This window comes from Harpegnathos saltator, unplaced genomic scaffold (genome assembly GCF_003227715.2).
Source record: "Harpegnathos saltator strain DR-91 unplaced genomic scaffold, Hsal_v8.6 scaffold511, whole genome shotgun sequence".
NCBI lineage: Eukaryota > Metazoa > Arthropoda > Insecta > Hymenoptera > Formicidae > Harpegnathos > Harpegnathos saltator.
Window position 1 is genome coordinate 45,731 of NW_020230329.1, and position 14,046 is coordinate 59,776.

The 14,046-nt window shown below is 33.2% G+C and overlaps 2 protein-coding genes across 2 annotated transcripts; one reads left to right on the forward strand and one right to left on the reverse strand.

Moving 5' to 3' along the window:
• Positions 1 to 1,721: 1,721 nt before the first annotated feature.
• Positions 1,722 to 2,684, forward strand: LOC112589456 (uncharacterized). The gene is made up of 3 exons (XM_025302758.1): positions 1,722 to 2,016; positions 2,099 to 2,209; positions 2,279 to 2,684. Exons 1-3 carry the CDS (start codon positions 1,748 to 1,750, stop codon positions 2,682 to 2,684), a joined length of 786 nt encoding a protein of 261 aa, XP_025158543.1. The 5' UTR covers positions 1,722 to 1,747.
• Positions 2,685 to 3,208: 524 nt separating this feature from the next.
• LOC109504098 (putative nuclease HARBI1) lies at positions 3,209 to 4,662 on the reverse strand. Its single transcript, XM_025302759.1, has 5 exons — positions 4,614 to 4,662; positions 4,333 to 4,529; positions 3,975 to 4,232; positions 3,689 to 3,903; positions 3,209 to 3,582 (listed from the first exon to the last, which is right to left on the reverse strand). Exons 2-4 carry the CDS (start codon positions 4,412 to 4,414, stop codon positions 3,788 to 3,790), a joined length of 456 nt encoding a protein of 151 aa, XP_025158544.1. The 5' UTR covers positions 4,415 to 4,529; positions 4,614 to 4,662; the 3' UTR covers positions 3,209 to 3,582; positions 3,689 to 3,787.
• Positions 4,663 to 14,046: the final 9,384 nt, after the last annotated feature.

A 14,046-nucleotide genomic window follows, 5' to 3' on the forward strand; every position in this document is an offset into this window, starting at 1 on the left:
TATGACTTAAGCACGATGAAATGTCATCAACATTTCTATTGCTGTTTGGAAGACCCTTGGAATCAGAATATTTCTCAGATGAAAATATTGGTATAACTTTATTTACCATGCTACTACTACTTCCAACTACATTAATCTCTTCTGTTCGACTGAACTTTGAACAAAAATTCTCATTCAAACAAGGACTTTCTTGACTTATCTATGCAAACACAAAAAATTGAATTAGTTGTATAAAAAATACCTGGCGGCAATTGAAACTGAAAGTATTTAAATATTGCAAAAAATTGTAGCAAAAAATTTTTGCTTATGTACATCAGACATGTTAATATATGTGCGCGCGCGCGCACGCACGCACGCACGCACGCACGCCCCATATTTGAAAGACCTGACTCTCCTAATTAGCCTTGATTAATAGCGTAGAAACAAAAAAGGAATTATACATAAGAACAATATAAAAATATTTGTTACATGTCTTTACATACGAAAAAAAAACGAACCAGTCGTCGGTGGGACTCGAACGCCGTCGTCGGCGCAAAAGTGTTCGCGGCGCGGGAGCCTCTGTCTGCTCAGCCACGCCGACTTCGTGAAAGTGTGTCGTAACTTGCGCCCTATGTGTGGCACGGCTCCGCGAGCCAAATTTTAACTGCAAATTACTCGTAAACAAAGACACATTCATGCATATTATGTTAGGGCGTTTATACACGGCATCATAGCTATCGAGTGTGCTATGACTCGTGTTGAAATCGATGAAATAGGTTGCGTCATCTTCTTGTTAGGTTAGAAACTTCAATTTTAATTTGTAAATTATTAATAGCGAGAACAAAACGTGGATGGATAAGAAGAAATGAAGCAGGAGCCGTATTAATAGATGCAGATGGATATTTATATTGCGAAATTGAAGGTATGTAATGTAACTGCTGTATAGTTCTATACCATATTAACTTACCAGTCAATAATTCGTCAGCAGTTTGATAACAGATTGGTGACAGATTCGAACAGGTCGACAGATCCATAGTCATCTATGTTCTATTGTTATTCTGTTGATTAAACCTAGTGGTAGAATCTGATAGTAGATTGGTGGCACTAAACGAGTAAAATCTGCAGTATATCCCACTTAATTACATTGAAATGACACTCTGTTTGATTTCTGCTGATTCTATCAATCTGTTATCAGATCCTGTTGTTTTTCTGCTAGCAAATGCTGACAAAATCAGCAGCCTCTGTACAAAATCTGTTTTGGTGCAGGTTTGGCACTATTTGGGCTGTTAATTTCAACAGAAAGTAACATACAGTTATATTAATACACAGCAATTTAACTGTTACATATGTAACAGTTAAATTGCTGTGTGAGAAATAATAACATTAATATAACTGTATATACAACATATATTATATTTACATTGTTGAGAGAGAAATAATAATGTAATGTTACTCTTTACTGCTGCATCAACTAATATGTTTGTATGTTTACTGTGAATTAAGTATATAATAAAATACATTATATAATGAAATTGTATGGGAATCTTTTTATCTTTTTTGTATTTATTTTGTATTTATTTCTTTAGATGGGAAACAATTCAAAATAAAAAGTGACGAAGTAGACTTTCTGCCTGATATCTTACAGTTTAATGTAGAAGGGATTGATGTTATTATTAATTTACCTAAAACAAGCAATGAAACAAATCAAACTATACATATATCAAATGAAAATATACAAAATGAAGAAAATGTATAAAATAAAGATCCGATGGAAGAAAATAATTTTACATGGGACGATGCAACAACAAAATTGTTTCTAGAAATATATAAACGTAAAAAAGACCTCGTAAGCACAAGAAAAATCAAAACCTATACAATTTTATGGAAACATATTGCAGAGGATATGAGGCGTAAAGGTTATTCTGTAACTGCTTTACAAGTTGAAAACAAATTGAAGTCTTTGTTACGCTTATATAAAAATGTAATGAGCAATAATAAAAAAACTGGCCGTGAAAGAAAAATTTGTAATTTTGAAGCGTAAGTAGCTCCCAACATTGTGTTATATGTAATATAAGTAGTTATAAAGCAATATATAATTAGATTATTTTTCACATTACAGTGAATTAATTGATATATTTGGAAAGAAACATAATATAGCGCCACTGGCGTTATCAGGTAGAACTGGCTTGTTGCTTAGAGAACCGTTTTCAGATGTACAAAATGATATATTGTAAATATTATTAATAATAAATGAACTATATATAGCTATATGTTTTAACTGAAACTTTTTATAATACAGATTGGACGACTCGATAAATAATGAAGAACCTATTAATACAATATCAGCAATATCAGCAGTAAGCAACATAAGTGGAGCCGCAGCAGAAACTTCAAATGATATTCCACATATCGTAAATAAAAACAGATTTTCACAAAAAATGAAGGTTAAAGGTGGTACAACTGCAGAATATTTAAAGAAATGTCAACTCGCTCTGGATACATATATCTCAGAAATAAGATCTGAAAGACAAAATAACGAAAGCATTCAATTACAAATACTTGAAGAATATAAAGATATCAAGAAAATTCAAGATGATTTTGTTAAATCTGCAAAACAACAGTGGGCTATAATTAATGCACGAGAAGTTGAAAGAAATAGAATTTTAGCAGAAATTGCAAGTCACTTTTACAACGAAAACTGTTAAAGATTCTTAAAGATTGTTGCAATATTGCGATTAAATATTATTCATCTTTTTGTGTACAAGTATAATCTTTATGTAAAAAAAGTATAATTATATTTATAATTATACCAATTTCGTTACTTTGAACAAAAATATTTGGTTTTTTTATGTTATTCCTTCATAGATTATTTTTTTTGTTTTTCTTAAAGTCAATGTTTCGTTTGCTTAGAGTTTTAAAAAAAGGAATAATTATAAGTATTTTTATTGATTATTATCAGTAATAATTTATGTTTATATGAGCGTAGGTGTTTATATGAGCGTATTAAAGACAGAATAAAAATTGACTGAACAAAAAGTTTTATTCAAAATCTTATATGTTATAATGTAAAATAAATAGATTAACATAAAATATAATTTTTTTTAACTCATACTCTTACATTTATTAAATAACTCTTTCTTACATTTAAATTTATTTTTATAGTGAGTACAATTAATGTATTTCCTTATAATTAATGTATTAATAATTGACGACATAATTCATCTTGTAATTCGCGACCAAGATGATTATCAAGAATTATTTCGTTATAATTTGCATTATTTATAATTATAGCTTCTGGGTCAGGATCTTCATTATTATTTATAGGTTCGAAAAATTCTAAATCGTTTAAATTTGCTAAATTGTGTAAAACACAACAAGCATGTATAACTTGTACCATGCGTATAATGTTCCGTAATTTTAAGTGATATAGTTGCCTGAATCTCTGCTTCAAACAACCGAATGTATTTTCCACTACTACACGGCATGAACTCAATCGTTGATTGAAATTTCTTTGCGCTCGAGTAAGGTGCCCATTATCTCTGTATGGAACCATTAAATATGGTAAACAGGAATACGCACTGTCTCCAAGTAAATAAGATCCTCCTAGAATAGATTTTAATTCAGTACATTTTAATTATTGAAGAACCATTCTATTGATTCTAGAAGCATGACATCTTTATATTTATAGATAATTCATGGAATCTCTAACCTGTGCAAATTTCTTGAAGAGACTCATATAAAGGAGAATTCTGGAAAACTCTTGCATCATGAACTCATCCTGGGAAACCAATAAAAACGTCCAGAAATTTCATTTATGATCAACTGTACCTTGCATGTGTATAGAAAAATATTGTTTTCTGTTTATGTACGAATCAGGATCTTCTTCGGGCTTGTCAACTCTAATGTGCGTGCCATCCATTGCACCTGGAAATAAATATTGCATAAAATTTTCGTTTACAATAAATGTATAATATAACAAATAAATTGTAACTTACCAGTAATTCCAGGGAATCCTTTCTCCTGCAGAAAATATCTCATTGTCGTTTCTTTTTCTTCTAACATAGGAAATCTTATTATCTCTGGCGCAATTTGCATTAAAAATGTTGTAACTCTTGTAATTATAACATGCAATGTACTTATTGTAATTGCAAACCGATCAGCTACATCCCGATATCTTGCACTCTCGTGACCGAGGAACCATAAATAACTTAAAATATGTTTTTCTGATGTTCTTGGCTTGTATCCTGCGTATTCTGCAATTTTTAATATACATATATAAAGAGAGGAAAGGTAAAAAATGATTGTTTTATAATTATCTAAATTAAATGATTTTTGATATTAATAATACAATACCTCGTAAAGATGTAAAAATATCCGATCTTTCAAAACGTGCAATAAGTTGATAAGTAATACTTCGAGATAAGCGAAAGTGCATGACAAAATCTTTATTTATATAATTCCTAACGACGTTTTCTACGTAATTTTCGTTTTTATATGTTCTAAACGTCGTATTCCTTCTAACGCATCTTGAAGCAAACGTAATACTTCATCTAAAATAAAATATTAAAATTTAATTTCTCATTAGCATTTATAACCTCACAAAATAAACAAAAAGAAATATATATTTTTGTTACCTCTATGACGTTGAGCTTCATAATAATACGGTACAGCCATTACAGGTAATACTGCTTCTTCATCTTAAATATTAAATAAATATCATAAAAACAGCAGAAAAGTTAAATAAATAAATAATATTAATAAATACATACCTACTAAATGCTCCATTTTCTTTGCACTTAGTCTTCTCTTCTCTGCACTTAATCGTTCGAGTTAAACATTACAAGTAACTAAATCAGACATTGCACTTTTTAAACCCACTAGGAACTTACTGAAATATAAGTGCAACGAGTGCAAGTAAAACGAACAAACCTAATGTTTCCAGTGCAAATATTAAATTTAATAGAAAGAAAAAAAATTGTTTTGAATGTAATAGAAGAAAATGTCTTACTGTTAAAAAAATATAATAAAGTAATATTTTTAATACACGCAATTAAATATGTAAATTAAAAGCAATTACATACTGATTATGAACGACAAAAACATTAGAGATTTTAGTGCTATGTGCATGGTACACATCTCACATCTTTTTATTATTCGCATCATATCAGCGCATGTAAATATTTAGTTTACATATTTAATTGCATATATTAAAAATATTAATACAATTTTCTTGTTATATTTTATTAACAGTAAGACATTTCTTTTATTACATCTGAACATATTTTCTCTACTCTACTGAATTTAATACATTTGCATTGGAAATAAATATTTAGTACTAAAACAACATAATAATATATAATTTATATAAATATAGATATACGTAGCATGTGAACAAAAATTTATTCACCAGCACACTTTGCTCGTGCTCATGGAAACATTTTTATTTTTATATTCTGCTAGAAAAAAGTTGTTGAAAAATCACATTGTTTGTTAACACGAACTTTTCTGAAAGTATATTGCAATTGAAATCGTTTTCAGGAGATTTTTACAGAAAATATATAAAAATTTCTTGTAATATTTTCTACAAAATCTTTGAAATTGTATATTCGTGATCTTAATTTTGTAAAGAATTTAAGACATTCTCAGATATAATATTTATTTAAAAATTCTTTGAAAACGGTTTTTATTTCGAGACATTTCCAAAAAAATTTTTAACAATTTTTCGAGCAGAATATGCACACAATATTTTTAACGCTATAATTACAAATGTTATATTTTCAAATCATATTTATAATTATTAGAATGGACCGAAATGTGTAAGCAGTGCGATAATGTATTGAAGTTTGAAATTCCAAACCCATCAAAAACTGATAGAAAGATGCTAAAACGGAAACATTTCGACCTGGAGACAACTTCCGAAGATGAAGACTCTATTGAAAATGATTTTAAAAAGAATCAAAAGGTAAAATCTAAAAAATGTATATGATTTTATTTTCACTAACGGTTTTCTTTAATCTTATTAATTCTGTTTTTTATAATTTTGTTGAATTTTACTGTTCCTCTGCTTAATACATTAACTTTTCTTATTTTACTGAATATCATCAATGACATATTTAATTACTGTTTCATAGAAATTATTTCCTTGTTTTTAATTTTCCTTAAAAATACACTGTTAATTTGAAATAAATTTTGCTTATTTTTGTCAAATTATTGTTTTAATAGAATTTTAGAAAAATTTCCCAAGAAAATATCCTGCGAAAAATAGCATTTATATCAATTAAAAAGAATCAATTTTTAAAGTAAATAAATCTTAATATTTTTTATGAATTTCAAATTAATTCAATTTTTAATTGATATTGATTATATTTGATATACTTTTCATACTTATTTCTACCAAGGCATAAGTTAGTATAGGTATATAATTAGTATAATACAATATAATATAATTAGTATAGTATAATATAATTAGTATAAGTTTTTTATATTATATAATGTCAAGGAAAAAAAGAGGACTACAAAATTAAGGACAATTGCCAGAAATAAAGTAGAAAACAACATCGTACAAGCACTGAATGTTAAGAAAGAAAAATTTCAAGATTATGTAAGTATAATAATTATTATTAATTTCAATATGTATAATTGGATATGTCCCAGATAACATAATATCTTGATAATATTCTAAAAACATCATGTCTCGATACACTCAGAACATTCCTATGTCCGCAGGAACATTGTTCTCAGAATATCCTCAGAATATCGACAATGATATATACAGGGTGGACCATTTTAACCTTTAATGGAGAATAACTCGACCGGTGAGCGAAATAATGAAAAAAGTTTCATACAAAAGTTGTTGGACAAGGAGGGGGACGTATGACCATATCCTTGAATTTGACCTTGACTTTGACCTTAGGGGTTATTTGAAGGTCAAATAACATCTTTTAAATGGAATTGCTTATTTTCGACCCCGGATTTGGAAAGAGCGGGAAATTTTAGAATAGGATATGGTATGATCGATAAGATCAAATGTCATGTTTTGAGGTCATTTCAAAGTCAAAAGAAACTTGTACGTGTATTCATGCGAAAATCGTATCTGTATACGGGGATTTCTACACTTAGCCAAATTATCTTCTACACTTAGCATTACCCAGAGACAACGACGTGGACGTGGTAGAATTCTGCCTCTTTCGGGGTGCTTGTTTAGAGTGAGTCCCCTTACCTCTCACTATGCATACTTTGCTATTGTTAATCTAGCTATTCAAAAGGTTTTCGAAAGTTGCACCGTCAGCATTTATGCAATAATTGAGCCTTCTTTGGAAATGGGCCACTGTGCTGAGCAAGACATTTCGTGGAATCGCTTCACAAGCTCGTCTTATGCGATTTTCCATATCTTCTCTTGTTGTTGGTTCTTCTTTGAAAACAACTTCTTTCAAATAGCCCCAGAGATAAAAATCGAGTGACGTCAAATCAGGAGAACGAGGAGGCCATACAATCGAACCCTCTCGACCAATCCATCGGTTCGGGTACCTTTCATCTAAAAACCTCCTGACTATACGTGCAAAGTGCGGTGGTGCACCATCCTGTTGGAAGAACATCCTTCGCCTGGTTTCCAAGTCTACGTTCTCCAACAAATGAGGCAATTGGTCTGTGAGCAAATCGAGGTACGTATTTGCATTCACAGTACGTTCGAAAAAGAATGGACCGACCAAGTATCCATTAACAATCCCGCACCAGACATTGAGGCTCCAGCGGTGTTGATTGTCAATCGCTCTATGCCAGTGCGGATTGGTATCGGACCAATAATGACAATTATGCCGGTTCAACTCCCCTGTGTTCTTGAACGTCGCTTCATCGGAAAACATCACAAATCTAAAAAAATTAGGGTCCCGATCTATCTGCTGTAAGGCCCACCGGCAGAACTCGAGGCGTCGATCAAAATCGGCAGATAATAATGTTTGGGTCAAAGTGATATGATAAGCATGGTACTTCCGAGCCTTCAAAATCCGCAAGAATGTGGACTTCGGTATTCCTGTGGATACCTCCAGTCTACGGCTCGAAATATGAGGATCGAGATAGACCGATGCCAAAATAGTCAGCACTCGAACGTCATTCTCGTCATATTCGTGATGACGACGTTGACGTGTCATTTGCCCAGTACGTGCCCTCGTGGTCAAATTTCTGATCGTCACGTTACACGGATGTCGTCTTCTCGGAAAGCGCTGAGCGTAAAGTGCTGCAGCATTCACATGTGGCCGGTAGGAGCACGCAGGGAAATACAATATGTCCACGTCGCTTCCGCGTAATGCTCACATTTTTCACTCGTAAGGAATTATTCGCTGAGAATACAAAATAGTGTTATCATTGTTATTATTATCATTATCCGCCCAAAAATAATATTGATAATAATAATTATAACAATAATTATTATAAAGCTAGTATAATAAATATTGTTCATTGAGATAAAACTCAATTATTATCATACAGCTTGTCTCTTAGTATTAATAAGCAGAGATTTGGTGTGATTAAAATGGGAGATTATACACTCAATGAGATCGTTGATATGATTTATATTTTAGGAAAATGTCGAGGTGTCTATGTGAATGCCGCAGCACTTTACGCTCAGCGCTTTCCGAGGAGACAACATCCGTGTAACGTGACGATCAGAAATTTGACCACGAGGGCACGTACTGGGCAAATGACACGTCAACGTCGTCATCACGAATATGACGAGAATGACGTTCGAGTGCTGACTATTTTGGCATCGGTCTATCTCGATCCTCATATTTCGAGCCGTAGACTGGAGGTATCCACAGGAATACCGAAGTCCACATTCTTGCGGATTTTGAAGGCTCGGAAGTACCATGCTTATCATATCACTTTGACCCAAACATTATTACCTGCCGATTTTGATCGACGCCTCGAGTTCTGCCGGTGGGCCTTACAGCAGATCGATCGGGACCCTAATTTTTTTAGATTTGTGATGTTTTCCGATGAAGCGACGTTCAAGAACACAAGGGAGTTGAACCGGCATAATTGCCATTATTGGTCCGATACCAATCCGCACTGGCATAGAGCGATTGACAATCAACACCGCTGGAGCCTCAATGTCTGGTGCGGGATTGTTAATGGATACTTGGTCGGTCCATTCTTTTTCGAACGTACTGTGAATGCAAATACGTACCTCGATTTGCTCACAGACCAATTGCCTCATTTGTTGGAAAACGTAGACTTGGAAACCAGGCGAAGGATGTTCTTCCAACAGGATGGTGCACCACCGCACTTTGCACGTATAGTCAGGAGGTTTTTAGATGAAAGGTACCCGAACCGATGGATTGGTCGAGAGGGTCCGATTGCATGGCCTCCTCGTTCTCCTGATTTGACGTCACTCGATTTTTATCTCTGGGGCTATTTGAAAGAAGTTGTTTTCAAAGAAGAACCAACAACAAGAGAAGATATGGAAAATCGCATAAGACGAGCTTGTGAAGCGATTCCACGAAATGTCTTGCTCAGCACAGTGGCCCATTTCCAAAGAAGGCTCAATTATTGCATAAATGCGAACGGTGCAACTTTCGAAAACCTTTTGAATAGCTAGATTAACAATAGCAAAGTATGCATAGTGAGAGGCAAGGGGACTCACTCTAAACAAGCACCCCGAAAGAGGCAGAATTCTACCACGTCCACGTCGTTGTCTCTGAGTAATGCTAAGTGTAGAAGATAATTTAGAAATCCCCGTATACAGATACGATTTTCGCATGAATACACGTACAAGTTCCTTTTGACTTTGAAATGACCTCAAAACATGACATTTGATCTTATCGATCATACCATATCCTATTCTAAAATTTCCCGCTCTTTCCAAATCCGGGGTCGAAAATAGGCAATTCCATTTAAAAAATGTTATTTGACCTTCAAATAACCCCTAAGGTCAAAGTCAAGGTCAAATTCAAGGATATGGTCATACGTCCCCCTCCTTGTCCAACAACTTTTGTATGAAACTTTTTTCATTATTTCGCTCACCGGTCGAGTTATTCTCCATTAAAGGTTAAAATGGTCCACCCTGTATATATATATATATTAAAATTATAAAAAAGTTGATAAAATTCATATTTCTTATGAGATAAAAATTTATGTGTAATACTTTTAACAAGCAAAGTAATGAATATATTTATATATACAAAAACAATTTAAATATAAACAAAATACAAAGACAATTTAGAGAAAAATAAATTTAAAAGATCTAAAGTAACTTGTAGTACGATATAACGATCTAATTAGTACTAATTAGTATCTAGTACAAAAATACATTTCCCTTTTATGTATCTAAGTTTGTGTATTTAAGTATATTATTGACAAGTGTAATATTTCATTATGTGTACAAAGAAATGATAAGAAAGTTGTCGTGTAACGTGTTAGCATTGATTTTGTTTTTAATACTTGTTCTGGCATAAATGTTTCAATTTAAATTTTTGTTTGAGATTATAAAAATTAGTTATTTTTGTTTGAATTTTTTAAAATAACATTTTACAAGCAAAACAAACCTGTAAATAATATACAGGAACTTTTGGCTACAAATTCTGGTGTTACCAATACTGATACAATAAAAAGTGTCTCAATTGAATATCGACCTTCACATACATCTTCTGAAAATGTAAGTTTTATATAAATATGTTAATATTAGTACGTAATTGTGCAACTCGAGTATTATGACAGTATAAAATTCTATTATTACATAAAATGAATAATATTTTTCAGGAAAACATTGCTTTTAATAAAAGCAGTCTTAAAGAAAGTAATAAAGAAAATAAAGAAAATTCGACATCAGGAAAGGTGAATTAATTAAACGTGATTATAATGTAATGACTTTATATCTATGTACTGCTAAGAAATTATTGTTATACGTAAGCATTTATTTTCAGGTTGTATCTGATGGAGAGAGATATTTTGGATTTAAGCACATCACGAATACTCAACTGAGCAAAGTCAATGACAGAAGCGTATCCAAAGTAACATGTGACCTCCTCAGTTTGGTTTACGAACAAACAGAGTTAAGGAACTCTAGTTTGACTGGAACCGTAGCTAATGTCAACAAGTCTTTAAATCTAAATCAAAGATCGACCGAGAAATTAGATCCTGTTCGACTGAAAGCTGTTGAAAGTAAAGTCAATTATTATAATTATTTGTTTATTATATATAATTTGTAGAATATATGAAATACATTATATATGTATTTAAAATCAAGCATAACATTGAATTATAAATGCTATTTAAAATATATGTAAATAATTGAATTTCTGGTAAATTGTTATAGAAAGAGAATTTTTTAGGACACTCATATATGTGAATGAAATTTCTGGAGAACAATTTTTTTTTGTTTTTTTTCTTGTCAGATCATCAATGGAGGACTATAAAATAACGCAAGAAATGAAGAGACATGCAGTTATCGTCGCAATATGCGCGAAACACACCGATTTAGAAATCTCCAACTTTCTCAATTGCGCCCGATCATTCGTACATAAGGTTCGTCGTGAATTGGAAGCATCAGGTAAGAGAAGATTTCTACTGTTTTATGCTTAATGAACCTTATTCTTGCAGCCATTAAGGTAATTCTACAATACGTGTCGTAAGTTGTAAGCCGTAAGCATTGGTGAATCACAGTCGGATTATTACAAAAATAAATCGGGCTATAATTGGTCAATTCTTACAACTTACGACAGTATTGTAAGAAATGAACCCTTTATACTCACTGGTAGATGGGCTTTGACGCTTATCGCTATCGGGCCTAGCATTGTGTTTTGGGATTTTAGAGCAGGGAAAGTTGGAATCAAGTCAGTTTGACAGAAGAACAATCGATCGCGGGCTTAACATATTTATATAAAAACTTTATACATTTTCAGAAGATGTATGTGAAGGTCGATATTCATTGGACCTTTTTATTGTATCAGTATTGGTAACACCAGAATTTGTAGCCAAAGTTCTGTATATTATTTACAGGTTTGTTTTGCTTGTAAAATGTTATTTTTAAAAAAATTCAAACAAAAATAACCTAATTTTTATAATCTCAAACAAAAAATTTAAATTGAAACATTTATGCCAGAACAAGTATTAAAAACAAAATCAATGCTAACACGTTAGCACGACAACTTTCTTATCATTTCTTTGTACACAATAATAAATTCTTATCTTACTCACTGAGGCATTTCGCCGGCCGATACATGGCGAAGAACATTGCCTTTCCAGGCTTTTTGGGCGAGTGAGGGCCAAGTGTCGCAGCGACTTACGTGCAATAAAACCTATTTTAACAAATTGATCTAATTTGTCTTAGCTGATGTTAATAACATCACCGCCAAATTATTATAGCATGTTCCTTATATTATTCCCGAAGATCTCAATAAAGCCCAGAATATCTGGCCATCGCAATCTGCCATGCAAAATTATGAAAAAATAAATGAAGCCGACGTCCGCCATATCAGCATCGGCAGCGAATCCTCCAAATTATAATAGATGCAAAAATTTCGCCTCATTGACGATACGTATAATTGCAAACTGTTACAGCATCTTTCCCTTGACTATCCCTGAAGCGCTTACAACAGCCAGATTTTACAAATCCGGCCGTCAAAATTTTAATATTATATATAATATAATATATAAGTATCAGCCGTACCAGGAGTTGCAAGCGAGTCAGGTGGATTAAAACCAATTTTTTACAGAAGCAATATTTACCTTATTGACGTAATATATGACCATGAAACTTGTTATAGCATCTTCTACAACTATTGCCGAGATCTCTATAGATTTAGATTTTAACAAAACAGGTCGTCAAACAATTTATTATATACAAATAAGCGTTAGCTGTACCAAATGTCGCAGCGAAGTTAGGCGGAATCAATTCTTTACAAGAAACAATATATTGCCTCGTTGACAATATATATAACCGCCAAATTATTATGGTATCTTCCTTGAACTATTCTCGAGAACCCTACAGAGCCAGATTTGCAATCCGCCCGTCAAAAATTTATCATACATTAATAAAGCGTCCGCTTACCCGCGTCGCTGGGCGAGTCACTCGGAACATATTATTTTATACGTGATGCAAATATTTCGTCTCTTTGATGATACATATTATTACCAAATTGTTGCAGCATTTTCTTCGTACTATTCTCCAGGTACAAAGGCGGATTCTGCAATCCGGTCCGTCAAAATTTATAATACAGGGTGCGTACAGTATTTGAGGACAAATTGACATTAAAACTAATTTGTTCATATTTTTTGCAAAATTTATTATAATTTCATGAAATTTTTTACACGACGTTAATTGACTCAGACTATACAATTATTCAATAAAATCCCCAATTAGCAGGCAATAACGGACTCAATCCGGGGTCGAAAATGATTGCATGCCCGAATCAAATGCTCTTTGTTCATTTTGATCATTGTTGTTTGTTATAGGCATCCTTCATCCCGTCGCCACCTAGTACGCCCTCCTTCTTTCATGGTGGATCCCCTTCAGCGCGTTGCAAAAAAAACGTGTCAAGCGCCCGGGGGCAGCCAAAATATGCGTCGACCCCGGGGCTTAATTTCTATTATTTGCACCGGATAAGGAGGGGCAACGGTGGAGGCCGGCATACATGGACAGCAGGTCTTAAAAAGGATAGCAACCTTTGACTTTGAGAGACTGTCAGCTTGTACCACCAGGTACAAGTAACAATGCCTCTCTCTGTAGTTGCCGTGCGCTCGGGATAGCACTAGAGATGTCGCTTCCGAACGACATCTCTCAACGTTATCTGGGAGGGGAGAGTGTCGTGAGCGTGGAGCGTCAGATAGCTCAGTGGTCTAGAACAGTCGTCCGGCAAGCGAAAGACCCGGGTTTCGATTCCCGGTCTAGTGACTACCGCACTCTCGATATTTTTCCTCTCCTCGGAACGAAAAATGAGATGCAGATCCCGAACGGCAAGGCGTCCCGTCGCCACCTAGTACGGCCCTCCCTTCTTTCATGGGTGGTTTGATTGAAATATTATTATGAGGATGTTTATTGGTCTCGCTCCGCTCAAACTACGCCCCATACGTAAT

Coding starts and splice junctions, on each gene's coding strand:
- LOC112589456 (XM_025302758.1), top strand. CDS start 1,748: ATGGAAGAAAATAATTTTACATGGGACGATGCAACAACAAAATTGTTT. Junction 2,017..2,098: donor AAAATTTGTAATTTTGAAGC/GTAAGTAGCTCC, acceptor TTCACATTACAG/TGAATTAATTGATATATTTG. Junction 2,210..2,278: donor GATGTACAAAATGATATATT/GTAAATATTATT, acceptor TTTATAATACAG/ATTGGACGACTCGATAAATA.
- LOC109504098 (XM_025302759.1), bottom strand. CDS start 4,414: ATGCACTTTCGCTTATCTCGAAGTATTACTTATCAACTTATTGCACGT. Junction 4,233..4,332: donor TATTTTTACATCTTTACGAG/GTATTGTATTAT, acceptor TAAAAATTGCAG/AATACGCAGGATACAAGCCA. Junction 3,904..3,974: donor AGGATTCCCTGGAATTACTG/GTAAGTTACAAT, acceptor ATTTATTTCCAG/GTGCAATGGATGGCACGCAC.